This window comes from Phoenix dactylifera, unplaced genomic scaffold, assembly GCF_009389715.1.
Source record: "Phoenix dactylifera cultivar Barhee BC4 unplaced genomic scaffold, palm_55x_up_171113_PBpolish2nd_filt_p 001141F, whole genome shotgun sequence".
NCBI classification, from domain to species: domain Eukaryota; kingdom Viridiplantae; phylum Streptophyta; class Magnoliopsida; order Arecales; family Arecaceae; genus Phoenix; species Phoenix dactylifera.
The window spans coordinates 32,209-49,376 of record NW_024068482.1 but is presented as its reverse complement, the minus strand read 5'-3'; the positions used below and the strand labels follow the sequence as shown (position 1 = coordinate 49,376).

Sequence of the window (17,168 nt, the reverse complement as noted above, 5' to 3'; positions counted from 1 at the left end):
TGTTTTAAAGATATATCTAGGGATCTTTTCATGATTTTTTTTCTTGGATTTAAGTATGAGACAAGCAGTATTCTAAACAAATATATATTGGATATTCAAAAAATATGCGTTACTTTTTCTTGCTAGACCTCCATATAGAAAAGATCTAGATCTAGGTCATGCTTGCTTCAGAGGAAAGCATAAAATTTAATGTCCTAGTAGCCTACAAAATTTCTAGAGTTTGTTATTAATAATTATGATTCGATCAGGAAGAAGAAAATAATTTTTTAACTCGTTTAACTCTTAGCAATAGCAGTAAGATTGATAAAAGTAGAATCCAACTCCTCTTTTCTTTTATTGATCCCTCATAAGCTAAAATATATAGACCCTATTATATTTGTGAGGTCCGTCCTTACACAATCTATGTAAAATTTCTTTCCAGTTCAAATAAGACGCATCTTTTCCAAAACATACATAATTAGTGAAATAAACACTAAAAAGCCAAAATTATATATGAGATAGACCTTGACTTCTACATCAACTTTGTTTTCAGTTGCTCCAACTAATTCTTTTTAGATTAAGAAATATGTTTGGTCAAATCTTTCTTGAAAATGAAAGTTTTAGTTTGATCAATCTGTTTGAAGACCTGAACAATGAAATTCGGCTTTGGCATGATGTAGAATTCAAAAAACTAATCAATTTTTTTTTTTCAATTTTATGTTTGATCTAAACTCGGCATACAAAAATGATTTGCTCGTGACCGAGAAACCAAGAACAGGGGATGCTCTGTTCTTGGAAAGAAAAAAATAAAAAAAAAAAAGAAGAGAGAGTTCCACCGTGGGATAGAAAGGGAGAGAAAATGCAATTTTCTTATTTTTATTTTATTTTTATTTGTAGAAGAGAAGAAGCATCAGGCTTCCAATCTCCATTTTTATTTTTGTAATCAGTTTTCTTTTTATAAAATTCATCAATGCTCTTTCATGCAATCCTTGTTCTAGGTTCAGTTTAATTTTTGTTTTTCTTATGCAATCTTTTAATTTTTCTTTCATGCAATATATGAAATTTTCTCTCATGCAATCTATGTTCCAGACTTCAATCTTCTTAAGCACCGTTTTCATCCATGCCAAAATTTTCCTTTAAATAGTTAAATATTTCATTAAATTTATAAATGCTCTTCGATTCCAAGTATCTGTCTTTTCGTTATTTTCAAATAGAAAATATTCTCTGATAGACTAGAGAATCATTCAATATCCCCGACGTAATGTTTTTCTTTTGTTATTCAAAAATCAATTTTGAATCCGAGTGAACGTTTTGATTTTTATACAACTCCAACCGCCTCCCTGTGGATCGATCTCTTATGACCACTATTCTTCGAGTAAAAAAGATAAAAGTATAATTAAATTAAACTTTATTTGTCGATTCTAACAACGATCTGTTTAGCATATTTTTAGGTAAACAGAAATTGGACAACAAAATTTTGGCGCCATTGCCGGGGAGGCAAATCGAGAAGCAAGAACGATCACGAAGATCAAATCAAATTTTGGATGCCCGGAGTGAACGCACTCTGGTAGTAAGTTTTTTTTTTAATTTTTCTTGTTTTGATTATTTTTAGTTAATAATTTCATAGTTATTAAATTCTGAAATTTGAAATTTGAAATTTAAAATTTTGAAAAAAACTTTAAAATTCAAAAAAATAAAATTAAAATTAATTTTTTTTCTAAATTCTAAAATTTAAGAGTTTAAATTCAAAATTTGAATTCTGAAATTCGAAATTTGAAAAAAAAAGGAAAAAATTTTTGCTTGCTCATTTAATCAGTACAACCTAATGACATTCCATAAACTTTAAAAAAATTATTGAATATTTGCTGCATTTAGTATTAAGCATTTGCATAAAATAATTTAAGGGCAAAACCCATTAAAAAGATAAGGTCGGGAAGTCATTATCTGTCCTTAGCCCAAAAATCACCACCTTGCATACATATCCTAAGCCAAATTAAATTAAAATTAATTAGACGTTGGCTTTAGGATTTTCGAGCTCAATTAGGCTCTTGGAAAGAAGCGGCTGAAAGCCACTCTAGTGAGAATTTAGTAATTGGTGATGTTTAGGAAAGTTTTACAACAGTAAGAACTGTTACGGATATTGTGGTACTGGTGTATCGCTTCTGGCACCACCACACACCCCGGGACTTTCCTGGTCACTGGTTACTAGATCGCTTAACTTGTAAGCTCAAGCTTAATCTGAAAGGGAGATTAGGAGCTGTCTAATATAGGAGAGAATTTCATGAACTTTTTAACCTGATAAATCTCTGTGCAACTAGATTAAAAGCTACTAAATCTTCTTTAATCTCAAGATTAAAGAGCCAATCCGTTGTGTGGTGTTGATTGTGGTCATCTTGGTCTAGCCCTTCTTCTTCTCTTTTAGAATTTCGTTTAGGAGTTGAGTCTAATTAGTTGTGGATAATATATGCATGGTAGAAGATCATTAAGGGGTAGTTAACACCATTTAACCCAGAGGTTGGAAAAAATTATCGTCACATCCAACGAATTATTAATCAACCACCAATCTCTACAATGGGTGATCATATTAGAACCCTGAATGAATTATTCGCTCCTGCATCTGCTAGTCCACCTATATGTATAGTGTTGCCAATAAATAATGCAACCCAATTTGAAATTCGGGCTGCGACAATAAATATGCTACCCAAATTTCATGGGTTTGAAAGTGAACAACCCTACATTCATCTAAATAAATTCATGACAATTTGTCAAACTTTCAAAAATCAAAATTTAGATGAAGGAAGTGTAAAATTGAGATTATTCCCAATGACCTTAGAGGATTGAGCCGCGGCATGGCTATATTCTCTGGCCCCAAATTCCATCACAACATGGGAACAACTATCTAGGAAGTTCATGGCAAAATTTTACCCAATGATTAAAACAGAAAAAATTAAGGATGCCATAAGAACTTTCAGAGAAAAATCTGAAGAGCAATTTTTCCAAACTTGGGAACGATTCCATGACTTGTTAGTCAAATGCCCACACCATGGGCTTGATAAGGCTGATCTGGTCTACTTTTTTTATAAAGGACTACTTCCGGCACATAGAAACATGATCGAGTCCATGCACAAGGGTAGGTTCATGAAGCAAACCCCGGATCAAGCCTATGAATTTCTTGTTGACTTAGCCGAGAACACCCAAAATTGGAGTAGCTATGGTGAGGAAATAAATAGAGATGAGTTCGGGTCTAGAAAACCAGATAATTATGAAATAAAAGCAGACCCAGATCTCAAAAATATCATGTCCAATCTGGTGACTAGAGTGAACAACTTAAGTAAAAAGTTTGATGCTTTCACTATTTCCACTAGTTCGAGTTCATACAAAGAGTCAAATCCCATCATGAAAGTGGAACACGAGCCACATAGTTTGTGTATCTTGTGTAACAGTCCTGAGCATCTAGTGGAGTGCTGCCCTAATCTGTCCACCGTAAAGGCCGAGCAAGCAAATGCTCTAAATTCATATAGTGCTTTTAAGAAGCCCACTCCCAACTCGTTTAGCCCAGTTTACTATCCTGATAATAGGTTCCACCCAAATTTCTCATACAAGCAAAATGAACCTATTCAGCATCAAGGTGGTCTACCAGATTTTCAGAACAACTTTCCTAGGATAGGTCCATCATAAGTGAACCAACCTTTGGTTCCATCTGTACCTTCTTATAATGCCTCTATCCCACAGCAACCTTCACCATTAGAAACCATGATGGCTAATATGATGAAAAAATAACAAGATTTTATCAAGCAACAACAACAGACCAATACAGCCTAAGCCCAGACTAACCAATTCCATACGCAAGTAATTGCAAAACTTGAGGTTAGTCTGAGCCAAATAGCAAACTCTCTAGGGGATAGAAAGAAAGGTGAACTACCTAGTCAACCAGTGCCTAACCCTAGTAGACAACAAAATCAAGGTCAGAGAGGTCAGTATCAAATCGATTTTAATGGAAATCCGACCTATGAAGTCCAGACAATTACCACTTTAAAGTCTGGCAAGCAAGTGGACAATAAAGTCCAACTTTCTGAATACTTAAAAGAAAATAAGAATGAATCCAATAAGAACCCTATTCAAAAGAGGGGTCAAGAACAGGACAAAAAGGAAGAACCCATAGAAACATACAAACCTAAGGTTTCCTTTTCCAGCAGACTTCAGGACTCCAAGAAACAATCTAACTTTGATGAAATAATGGAAGTCTTTAAAACTATTCAAATAACTATACCTTTTCTTGATGCCATACGACAAATTCTCTCCTATACAAAATTCTTGAAAGACCTCACCACGGTCAAAAGAAAAACCAGTATTCCTAAGCAAGCTGTTATGGCTACACAAGCCTCATCTCTCATTCAACAACAGATTGCCCCGAAATTCAAAGACCCTGGTTGCCCCACCATTGAAATAAAAATAGGAGAGACGATCATCCAGAGAGCCCTATTAGATTTAGGAGTCAGTGTAAACTTACTTCCCTACTATGTGTACTAAAAGTTAGGTTTGGAGGAATTAAAGCTCACAAATATCACCCTTTCCTTAGCAGATAGGACAGTGAAGTATCCCAAGGGGATTGTAGAGGATGTAATAGTGAAGATAAATGAGTTTTACTATCCTGTGGACTTCGTTATCCTTGAGACCGAACCTGTAATACATCCTGACAGTCACACACCTATAATACATACAGACAGCAAATGCTGTGATAAATTGTCGAAATGGCATGCTCAAGTTATCTTTTGGCAACATGAAAGTCGAGCTTAATATCTTCAAAATAAGTAAACAACCACCAGACTATGAAGAAATCAATGAAGTTGACATGATTGAAAGTCTGGTTCATGAGACTTTCTTACAAACTTATAGTAAGGACTCTTTAGAGGCTTACCTTGCCCATTCCGAGGAAGGGGTCGAGCATGCGCTCCCTAATTCTATTCCCCTTATGAGCATAGATCATCATCGGCCGACTGTTCTTCCTCGGACTCTTCCAAAATCATTCTTAGATAATGATTGAAAAAAGTGAATTTATATTTTGTCTGGCTGAAGACATAAAACTTAGCGCTCTTGGGAGGCAACCCAACATGTAAATATTATAAAATAATAATAATAATAATAATAAAAATAAAAATTACTAACATGCAGGTTTAGGGGTTTTTGTCCCAATTGTCAATTTACCTACCCATATCAGGTAACTTCTCCTCTGTTCTATTACTGCTTTAAATTTTCTTTAACATTGAGGACAATGTTAGATTTAGGTATGGGGGGTGAGAATATTTTTGATTTTTTTGCCTAGAAAGATTAAAAAAAAGAGGGGATTTCAAATTTTTAACTCAAAATCTAATCTTTTTGGCTAGGAATTGCTTTGATAATAGCTTTGAGTTAAGAAATATGATAGCAGTTCTAGCTTGAATTTTCGTCCCATCTATCTTCTGCTAACATGATAGAAGATGATTTAGCACCTACACATAAGCACATGAATAGTGGGGTATGTAAACTTGCAACTAATATGAATACTTTTAATCTTCTAGATAATTTAAAGTTAGATGTGTGATGAACACCCTAAAAAAATAAATAAATAAATAAATAAAATAAAATAAAAAAAGGGGTTTATCTTAAGTCTTCTCACTGAGTAACCGGGCCTCTTGCCTGGCAAGCAGCGAGAGTTCACGTAAAAAGGTGAAGATGACTTAGATTAAACTCTGAATGACTAATTCGGTCTTGGAGCCTAGTTGACTTAAGTTATTAAGCCTGTTAGGATGTCTTTACACCTAATGCCCTGAGCCATCTAGATCGGGAGTCATTGGCCTAACACTCGCTACACGGGTCAGCTAGAAAGCTGATTAAAAGTTATTTATTGCACAAGTCATTCTTCTTAGCATTCAGTCGGATTAAAAGTTAAATTTTGGGTATTCATTACCATTTAACTCTAGAAAGTCTTGAAAATTAGAGTGATCACGTTGGAAGTAAGTGAAAGCCACTCATTTATAGAATACTATCTTGCACCTCACTCCATTCTTGACTTATTAGCAGATAGATGGGGTGTAATAGAACTTGAGTTAGAGTCTGCTTAAATATAATAGCAATAAGTCTTTATTGTCCTTGCAATTCTAGGTTCATACAATAATACTTGTTCAAATTTTGAGTTAAACATTGGAAATCTCTGACTGATGAAGTTTGTGGGTAACTTCACTGCAAACCCTCACGAGACAACACTCGTCCACTAGGGTAACCTAGGGGTTTAAAGGCTTGTTGCGCGTGCTAAGTGCAATCGTGATGCTCTACGAAAATGGGTATGTATCTCAGTTTTATGTACTTAGCTTTAATAAAATGTTATGGGTTAGACTACATCTTTTATGTCCTCATTTTATCGTTTGCTCGTTAATTGCTGGAGACTAGCAATAAGCTAGTTGGGGGGTGTGATGAGAGCATAAAAGTGCGATCTACACGCTGCTTAAATTAGTATTACTGCTAACATATAACGATAAAATCACTAAGTTAATATTATATTTTTGTTTGGCACAGGTTAGTATAAATTAAAGTTTAAATGCGCATTTGGTAGGGATTAGAGAGATGCATCATGGCCCCAAACCGCGCGGGCCCAATCCTGCCATGATCTGATCGAGCACATTTGCACCTAAACATCCGAGCCCGCATGCGATCTCCCAGTGATCCTCAAGTTCCCTCCTTTCCGGATTAGCACCCGCACTCTTCCGGAATAGAGATTCCCACTCTCACTTCATCACAAAGAAAAAGAACTTTTTAACCACCAATCCCATGAAGAATAGCTGAAAATATTATTCATTCCTGAAGTTACTATTGATGCTGAAATCACTGTTCATATGAACAGCATTCCCAGTTGACACTGTCCATATGAACAGTGTTCCGTGAAAACACTGTTTATATGAACAGTGTTTGAAATGACACTGTTCATATGAACAGTGTTACGAAAAATATACTCTATTCACTGTTCTTCTTCTTCCTCCCGCAGTGCATCACGGCCGTCCATCTTCCATGGATCACCTCCCAGATCAGCTCCTACGCCCGTCCGCCTCTTCCGCGTCAAAGTAGGCTCCAGCCTCATCCCGAGCGATTCCATTCCAACGTCATCCCGTGGCTAAAGAAGGAAGTCCACGTTCCCTCTTTCTTGCGATCCAGCCTCCTCCAGTGATCCTGCGATGCATCGTCAAGGAACCGGAGCCATCCTCTTCCGAATTCGAGATCCCCAGCATCTAAGCTTCCAGAGCAGATCCACGTCCTCCTCCCAGCCTCCCGCTTCCATTCCGACGTCCATAAAGCTTCTGGTGATTCCGGCCGTCCGCGTCTCTTCCGGATTCGAGATTCCCAAATCCCGGATGAACCCGCCTCCGCCTCTTCTCCCGTCCGCATTCACCAGCGTCTGCAATCAAGGACCCACTCTAGTGCATGATCCAAGCCATCCTCCACGCCGGATTCACGTCTTCTTCCAAGCAATCCCGCGGCCAGCTCCATCGATCAAGCCGATCCCGTGCATTCCGCTCCAACGATCACGCAGGCGTTCTTCCTCCTCTCCACGCGAAATCAGATCCATCGCTGGCTGATCTCTGGTGGGGATCTATAAGAGGAGGAGAAAGGGGGAGAGAAAGGGGCTCTCGGCTGGTTCAAAAGAGAGGAAGGAGCTCTCAGCTGGGCAAGGGAGAGGAGAAACCAAGAACAGGGGATGCTCTGTTCTTGGAAAGAAAAAAAATAAAAAAAAAAGAAGAGAGAGTTCCACCATGGGAGAGAAAGGGAGAGAAAATACAATTTTCTTATTTTTATTTTATTTTTATTTGCAAAAGAGAAGAAGCATCAGGTTTTCAATCTCCATTTTTATTTTTGTAATCAGTTTTTTTTTTATAAAATCAATCAATGCTCTTTCATGCAATCCTTGTTCTAGGTTCAGTTTAATTTCTGTTTTTTTATGCAATCTTTTAATTTTTCTTTCATGCAATATATGAAATTTTCTCTCATGCAATCTATGTTCCAGGCTTCAATCTTCTTAAGCACTGTTTTCATCCATGCCAAAATTTTTCTTTGAATAGTTAAATATTTCATTAAATTTATAAATGCTCTTCGATTCCAAGTATCTATCTTTTCATTATTTTCAAATAGAAAACATTCTTTGGCAGACTAGAGAATCATTCAACATCCCAACGTAATGTTTTTCTTTTGTTATTCAAAAATCGATTTTGAATCCGAGTGGACGTTTTGATTTTTATGCAACTCCAACCGCCTCCCTATGGATCGACCTCTTACGACCACTATTCTTCAAGTAGAAAAGGTAAGAGTATAATTAAATTAAACTTTGTTTGTCGGTTCTAACAACGATCTGTTTAAAGTATTTTTAGGTAAACAGGAATTGGACAACAATGCCAGACTACGACAGTTGTTCGGAGGACACCTAGCTAAGAGGATCTGGTCTCTTCCGGTACCAGGATGTGGGGGGCCAGATGTCAGGGTTTGGGGCACCTCTTGTTGGTCCAGTGTCAGACTGAGAGACCTTTCTCGTGTTATCTAGCAGGAGCATGAGCCGGGGCAGGACTGCACTTGGATCTGGAGGTTGGGGCTTCACCCGAGGGCGGCACTCTTCTTATGGAAGGTGGCGTGGGACCGCCTTCCAACAAGAGCAGTGCTGAGCAGGTGTGGTTGGGGGATCCCAGCGGAGTGCGGGACATGCAGTGCTAAGGAGTCGGTGGACCACGTGCTCCTCTAGTGTACGTAGGTAAGGTCGGCATGGCAATGGGCAGGGATCCCGCAGGAGGCCTGGTGTGGGAGGCTTTCGTTTTTACAGATGATACGGCAGTAGTTGGCCCGCCCTCAGACATGTCAGGAGGTTATCAGAGTGACTTGCACAGCACATCAGATCTGGCTGGCAAGGAATGCCCACACCTTCGGCGAGCGCAGGGTGTCACCGAGGTTTGTTGCGGAGTTCGCTCGAGTACAGGCATTGGAAATCAGGCCTTCTTCAGATGGACCTTTGACAGCTCGGGACACCTGGGGTTCCCTCTCTCCTCAGGCAGCTCCTCAGATGGTGTTTTTCACCTGAAAACCTCCATCCCCGAGTTTCCTCAAGGTCAACTTTGATAGATCGGTACTGGATGGAGGCACACGGGGTGGTGCGGGACCCGCACTCCAGAGTGGTGGCAGCAAGTGGCTGCCAGTTGTTCGGCACATCGGTCCCCGGGGCAGAGCTGCGAACTGCTTGGGCGGGTTTTCGACATGCAAGGCAGATGTTGTAGGCCGGCTCGATTATCCTGGAGGGCGATTCAGCCACAGTCATCGGATGGATCCAGGAGGGGCTGAGGGGTTGAGAGCACAGACCACCCCTTGGTTCGGGATATAGGGATGACGAAGAGGGATGGGGTAGCCGTCCAGGCCAAACATGTATTTAGAGAAGCCAATGGGGCGGCCGATTGGGTGGCTGCCTTTGCGGCTCATCATTCAGGGTACACCTTTTGGGCAGAGGAGGGGGAGCTGCCATTGACACTCCGCGAGTTAGTGTTTTTTGACTTTATCAGATGTATTCGTACACGTATTGTATGAAAATCTGTTTTCAGCAAAAAAAAAAAAAAGGCCACATTTTTACCATCCCCACTCTTCTTCACTTATTAGTGGTCAAGGACCGCAGACTCATGAATCCAGTTATTCTCTCCAAAGACTGTATCCTAATGATAGTTGTGAGTGCAAAAATGGATGTAAAGATATGGAATTTCAAAAATAAAAGTCTGATAAATTCATCAAAAGTTTGGAAATCATTTCAATAGCTAAAGTTAAAAAATAAATACAGCAAAACTAAAAATTTAACATATTGTAATATTTATATATTTATTTACCCAAAAACAGTTACGTGAGAGGGACGAATAGCAAATGATGGCATGAGGAACTTGGCATCATTAAGTAACAGCATATAAAGATTACCTGAATTACTTGTGCATAATTCACAAATATTTTTGGATTTATATTTTGATAAAAATTGAATATTTTTGGATTAGTTCATTTATAAAGAATAAGTCAGAGAAACATTAATCTGAAAAAAATAAAAAACCAGAAGAATTCATGTATGCCTTCCTCTCCTGTTTGTGCATGTTATGCAAGGTCTGAGGAAATAAAATGAGGAAAAAATTGTAAAAGTAGAGGTAAAAAAGAAAAAACAATACTAGTCTTATGCATGTGGCTAAGTCAAACATCCCTATACAACAAAAAATTATTGGTTGGATCAGGTCTACCAGCTCAGCGGTAAACCAGTCTAACCAAGAAGGAATACACATAGGAAGGAAAAAGGAACACTGACAAAAAATGAAACAGAAGGAAAGGGAGTAATACAAGCATGTTTCTTTATGGTTGGATTAGTGCACTGCTAAACTGGTAGATCTGGTCTAACCAATAATTCCATCGACACACCAAATAAAATGGTCCTCGTCGCAAGAGGGTAGGTTATGGGGCTTAAAGAACAAGAAGGCACATTTTTTTTCTATACTTTGTAGCCTTTTCCATATGACAGCGCACCAAGCATTCGATCAAAATTGGCGAAGTACACTGACCTGCCCGGTATGATGTATCGTACAATAAATTCATTGTTTGGGCCATAGTAGATGGAGACGTTGTCTTCCAAGCCAAGTATATCTACAGAAAGGCCAATGAAGCTCCGAACTGAGTAGCCTCGTATGTAGCTGATCACTCTGGAGGAACTCTTTGAATTAGTAAGAGAGAGTTATGTAGAGCGATTTGAGACTTTTTATTTTTTGATTTTTTTAGATGTATTCATACTAAAAATGTATAAATCATCTGTTGTATTAAAAAAAAAAAAGAAAGAAGTAATTCGTGTCTCTCCTAGGCGTACCACGCAGGATGGAATCTATTGGAAACATCGACCAGAAACAAAATCACACAACTTTCGCGGAGAAAATTGACCTGCCACTACAAGGAGGTCCCATTCCTCAAACCTCCTACAAGAGTTAGATGGGCGAATTGGCCAAGGGATCACCTTCGTCGTTACATGTGCCTACCCTTGGGGTCCTGCCTCGGCTCCAAGCAAGCTCAACTCCGCCTCCATCCCACGAGACAATTTACAGCCCATGGCTCACGCTTCACAACTCTCTCCACTTCTTGTCTTGCGCTGCCGTGATAGCCAGTTTTAGCTTGGATTAATCTAATTGTCGTCTTCTCTTATAGCTCGGCAGAGCCGTCTCTACTTCACCTTCTCATCCATCTTCTAAAATTTAAGTACATAAAATTGTTATCGGAGTTTGGCATTAGAGACAAAAGGAACTGGACAAAAGGATTTTTTTTTTTTATACTCTGAGAAAAGGAATGATACAAGGACAGTGATGTTTGTTAAAAATCTCGAGGGGCTCACACGATCAGGGTGCAGGTTGCATCTTTGATGCAAAAGAATGGTTCACCTACTTCTGTTACGTCAACTGTTGGATCATGCAATAACTGCTTCGAAATCTATGCAAGCCAAATATTAGAGTGCCTCGAGTTCTATGACACGATTCAGTAGTTGATATCGTGAAAAAAGATCAAACATCCTTTCGCACAAAAGATCAATCATTCTTTTGCCTGAGACCACATAATCAACGAATGCTTTCTCCAACCGCAACAAAGTAACCAAGATCGTCCTAGGCATGGTAGCAGTACACAGTGCACACCATCCCCAAGCTTGAAAAAAGAAAAAAAAAAAGGCCAATACCATTTATGCTGTATTCACCATTTTCCACTGATACATAGGGATCAAATAGGTAACAGCATAAATTCTCAGACTAAAGAGGATATATTTAGGAGAAGTGAGGAAGATAATACAACAATTTTAGTCTAGAAGTCACTCAACACTCCAATGTCTAAAATGAAGAGACATAAATCCATATCAATGCCCTTGTTATCAGTCTTTTCTTTTCTCAATCCAAGAGGAATCTACAAACCCAGCAGACCAAATGGAAAAAACCACTCAAGGGCAAATGGACATGGAGATGAATGGCCAACCAAAGATGAACATATCGAACCGGTTTCATTCAGTTTTTGACCTTGCTCAAGAGGATAAAAAGCACACCTTGTGGTGCTTGGGCTGGCAGGCAGAGTTAGGACAACTGGGTTTTGGCCTGGAATGGTCCTGAAATCATCGTCGCCTCTGTCTCATTAATCACACAACAGAACAAAACCACGAGCCACAGACTTGCATATATAAACACGCATGCATTTGTGACTAGTCCTTGTGAAGTCTCCAAAGCTTAAGGCTTGCCCATTCATCTTGCACCACCTTGCAGAGGTAGGAAGGGAAGGCATGGATGTGATGTTGGTGAAAAGTGAGGTTAACAGCAGCGGAAGGCAACTAACTGCCATGGCAACCCATCCACAGGACAGCAGTCCGACGGTCAAGCGCATCAAGAGGAGGAGGCGAGAGCCTGCGTCGCCGGCCATTGCAGCTGATGCCAATGGGGAGATCATTGATCAGCCTGCTACCAGCAGCACTGTTAAAAGAAGTTCAAGGTTTCGCGGGGTTAGCAGGTATGGTTGATAGTCAAATAATAAGTCTGCAGTAATTATAACTCATATGTCTGTAAATCAGTCCTTGCATACAAAATAGCCTAGAGGCATGAGAGCAATAACATATATCAAGAGCCAACATTGTCTTAAGGTTCAAGCACCAATTTCAAAATTCGAGAGCAAAATAAATTCATGTGTGACAACTTATTTGCATTCTTTTATTCCTTGCCATTCTTTAACCAACAGCAAGCGATCATGCAGGCACATATGGACAGGCCGTTTTGAAGCCCATTTGTGGGACAAAGGGTCATGGAATACCACACAGAGGAAGAAGGGAAAACAAGGCAAGATTTTTTATATGTCCCTTTCTGTGTCTTTTACCTTGTTTCTTTAGCAAGCCTTACATGTATTTAAATCATTTGTTCCCGAAAATTATGTTGATTCAAACAGTTTACCTTGGAGCTTATGATGAGGAAGAAGCAGCAGCAAGAGCTTATGACCTTGCTGCACTCAAGTACTGGGGGCCTACCACCATCACAAACTTCCCGGTATGTCATCGATGAAAAACTTCCTCCCATCTTAATTGCTAAAGCTTTGACTACATCAGGATCTTGAGTAAGTTGGATGATTTTTCTTTATGGAATAAGTGGATTGGATTCCCAATCTCATCTTTTCCGTCAAAAAAATAGAAGGAAAGGAAGTAAATTTGGGATCGTCATAAACAACATAGTTTCATTTGAGGGAATATGAAGCACATAATTTTACTTAATAGAAGACCAGGAGGAAAAAATTGATCAAACAATCACTTGAAGCAGTTCTTATATTTGGCAGACATATCAGTTGATGATATGCGCAAACTTTTTCAACTGAATTATATATTTGGCCGACATAGGGCCTGATGTATCTAACACTAATCCTAACAGATAACAAATTCCAAATTTGGGGTTATTAATCATACCCTATATGACACCATGACCATTTCAATACTTTGGCATTTGGATTATGCATAGCAGCTGATAACTACAGTTTTAAGTTATTTGGCTTTTAGAAACTATTACCTTAGGAGACTCACATGATATTTTCATCTCTATTTGTATTCTATATATGAAACATATAAACATTCACATGCACATGAACACAGAGACAAATAGAAAATCAACATCGAGCTTACTACAAGATACTATGGAGGCAAGGGTATCATCTTAAAATGATTACTGACAATTGGGAAACATTTCAGATTCATTACTGGAATTTAATTTAGGACATCTAACTGAATCACATGAAATATTTTGTGGAATTATGATATAGAACATCAATGTAGGCATTTGATAAGTAGTCTCCAGTTTATTTTCTTTTTTTCCTTAGAAAAATTGGAAAGTTTTGGAATGATGTTCATGCTGTGAGTCGTGGCAATTCTCAACATATAACACAACTTATTAACTCTTGTTCCTGATTATAAAGAATTAATATGACAATTATCTTTACATCAAGTTCACAAATCAAAGCTTTGCTAGTTCCGTTGACTTCATGAAACATAATTGATGGATCACTTGATCTAGAGGACTTTGCAACACTCTACTCAATATGCAATATTGTAATGGTTCATTGCTTCATTGCTTTCATTTTCATATGCTTGTCAAGTTAATTCCAAAGAAAACCCAATCCACCTGTTATTTTCCTGTCTGTCTTCTGCTTACAAAGTCTTTTGATAGTTATTTTAGACAGATTGTACCAATCAAAAAGTTTAACATATTACCTATGTGGAAAAATTCATGTTTCCTGATGAACAGCTAAAAATTCATGCTTCTTCATCTCCTGTATGCTTGTGGATACATAAAATAAATATAAAAATATGTGTTTCTATTCCAAGATTTTAACGGAAGGGAAAATGATTTCAGGTTTCTGACTATGAAAATGAGATACAAATAATGCAGAATGTGACTAAAGAAGAGTATCTGGCCTCAATAAGAAGGTATTAAGATCCTGCTCATTTTGTGAGCTCTAGAAACTTACAAAGCCCTTAAATTGTCAGAATTTTGCTCCTTTACCTTGCATTATTTGGTTCGATAACAGGCATAGTAGTGGTTTTTCACGAGGTTTGTCCAAATACCGGGGAGTTGCAAGGTACAAATTCATGAACAGAGTATATCTATTCTTTTCAAGCTTAAGCTCATTAATAAGAAATTTTAACAACCAAACAAATTGGAAAAATTGCAGGCACCATCACAATGGAAGGTGGGAAGCAAGGATTGGAAGGGTTTTCGGAAACAAGTACCTCTATCTTGGCACTTACAGTAAGCACCGCAACTTCAACAACTCTCATGTACTACTACCTCTTGACCTCCAAATAAAAACATATGAAAGTACTATAATTGTTGCAGGTACGCAAGAGGAAGCAGCTCGTGCATATGACATTGCAGCAATTGAGTATAGAGGGATCAATGCTGTGACCAATTTTGACCTGAGTACATACATCAGATGGCTAAGGCCAGGGGCCACCAATGCCTTGAAAATTACCCAAGAGCAACATGTCAATGGTGAAGCTCATGCAGTGCAACCACCCACCAACCTCTTTTCATCAGCCGAATCTGAAACACTCTCGCACTGCAGCCCCTTGGTCGCAGAGAATGTGATCTCATCATGTAAGGAAGAGTTTGTACATCATGAGTTTCCTGGCAGTAGCTCAAGCAGCAAGTCTTCCCCTACTGCTCTAAGCCTCCTACTGAAGTCCTCAATGTTTAGGCAACTTATGGAGAAGAATTCTAGGGCACTCACTGAAGAGCTTGAGGAGGAAATGAAGGATTGGAAACAACAGATGGGAGCTGACATTGAATACCAGGGGATCCTTTATGAAGGAATTGCTGATATGCCATATGGTTACTCCCCAGATGGTGACAACGGACGAAGAATTGAGCTACAGGAGAGTGTTTCTTACTATGATCAGAGTGAGCAGTCAATATGGAATGGTGTAGTGAGTATGGCCTTACTGCAATAGCCTAAAAGGAAGACCTTGAGGGATAGAGTGAGAGAGAGACTAATGGAGGAAGAGACAGGGAGAGAGAGAGAGATCTGAAAATTATGCGAGGTGATTTTGTCTTGTATCATACATACAATCATCTCGCACTTTCCAATTGCTTGGCACAATGTTTCTTTCCTTGGTGCTAGCAAGCGATATGAATAAGACCCAGGAGTACTTTAAGAATGTATCCTCCTGGATATGTATTATATGCTTACATGGTACCTAATGTTTGGATACTAGGATAATATTGGTATCACTGTGCGGATGGATCTGAGCTCAAAATCAATAATAGTTTATTATTTGGATCACTGAAGTAGACTTGTTCTGACAGAGTAGTAAGGAAAACACCTAGCTAAATTTGGGCTCTGGTGCTGCCAAAAATAAATCATAAATAAATAAATGTTCGCATATAGACACTCCAGGATGACTTAAGTTAGTTGAAATCCCTTCGCCAAACAGGTTCCATAGGTTTAGTCAAAGCACAGACATAAGCTAGTTTGTTCAAAAGGAGCACTAAGCCATCTTTTTCTAACTCCCCAGTTAGCCAACCAAGTTAAAGCCTGAACCCCCAATATGGGCTTGTTTCCCAGCTGGATCCCGGCCTTGCAGTGTCAGGATATATAGAAATGCCAGATATTGCTCCAGTAAAGAAAGTTATGAAAAAGGTTTTCGTACCTTTACTTCCTTAAAGATTATCGTCACCATCAATCTGTAAGTTAAAAGGCTTGTTTGAAACTCAGGGAAGAACTTATTTTCTGTGTGGCTCTCTTCTGTGACTTTCAGATGCATCAGAACAGATGGTTTGAAGAAATGGAATGAACGCAACCACATCGTCAGATTCACGACAAGGGTGATTCTGAAGTATAACTAGTTCTTGCATGCTAAATTCAGCATATATTGCCATCAAGCTCCAAAAAGAAAGGACAATTTTTGAGAAAGGTGTAGAATCTGTAGATGCACTGCTTACAAACATGTAAAGACAAGTTCTTGCCCATACTCATGGAACAGATTCAATTAATAGGATAGATTGTAAAACAAAAAAAGGATGGAAAATTGCAGAAATGTCAGTGACCATCCTGAACAAGATAATAATGTTTTGTTGGATGCTCATAAATGGCTCAGCTTTGTTCCCCAAGAAGTGGGAAGGTGTAAGGAGATACCATGGATAACCAATGATTACACAAGGTTCTAAATGCAGCTGGTATGAAGGCTAAACAATAAGCATAATAAAATTAATTTCAACTACTAGTGCATACTCTACCAAAAAATTTACTACTGGTGCATACAAAAGTAAGAAGGTAGACTCATTCAATTTTATTACAAGATAAGGATACAAATTTAAAAGAAATCCAGCTTGGAAGAGTTAATTAGTCCCAATATACAAAGGAAACATTAGTATGTCTATATATATGTATGCATGTATGTATGTGCTAGCTAACCCCCACATATGAAATCCCTAAAGATGTATCCACAGTTCAATTATTTGATAAAAAGGAAAATATTTAATGGAGTGACCCACATTGGATTTGCCATGAAAAAAAATGCACAAAATATTACTCCAATACATAAAAACTTGCTGAAGAAATAAATAAATCAAAACTGCTTCTTTTATTCAAAATTTACAAAGCCAAAAAAAAAAAAA

The 17,168-nt window shown here is 38.4% G+C and overlaps 1 protein-coding gene across 1 annotated transcript; it reads left to right on the top strand.

Annotated features, from left to right (window-relative positions):
* The first annotated feature begins 12,304 nt into the window (after positions 1-12,304).
* On the top strand, positions 12,305-17,168 carry LOC103696009 (AP2-like ethylene-responsive transcription factor At1g16060). Its single transcript, XM_039121564.1, has 6 exons — positions 12,305-12,528; positions 12,754-12,851; positions 12,958-13,055; positions 14,406-14,479; positions 14,581-14,631; positions 14,725-17,168. Exons 1-6 carry the CDS (start codon positions 12,305-12,307, stop codon positions 15,500-15,502), a joined length of 1,323 nt encoding a protein of 440 aa, XP_038977492.1. The 3' UTR covers positions 15,503-17,168.

What these genes read in the sequence shown, in the direction of transcription:
- LOC103696009 (XM_039121564.1), top strand. Translation starts at nt 12,305, where the DNA reads ATGGATGTGATGTTGGTGAAAAGTGAGGTTAACAGCAGCGGAAGGCAA. An exon ending in GAGGAAGAAGGGAAAACAAG is followed by an intron (nt 12,852 to 12,957) that starts GCAAGATTTTTT and finishes TGATTCAAACAG; the next exon opens with TTTACCTTGGAGCTTATGAT. An exon ending in CCACCATCACAAACTTCCCG is followed by an intron (nt 13,056 to 14,405) that starts GTATGTCATCGA and finishes AAATGATTTCAG; the next exon opens with GTTTCTGACTATGAAAATGA.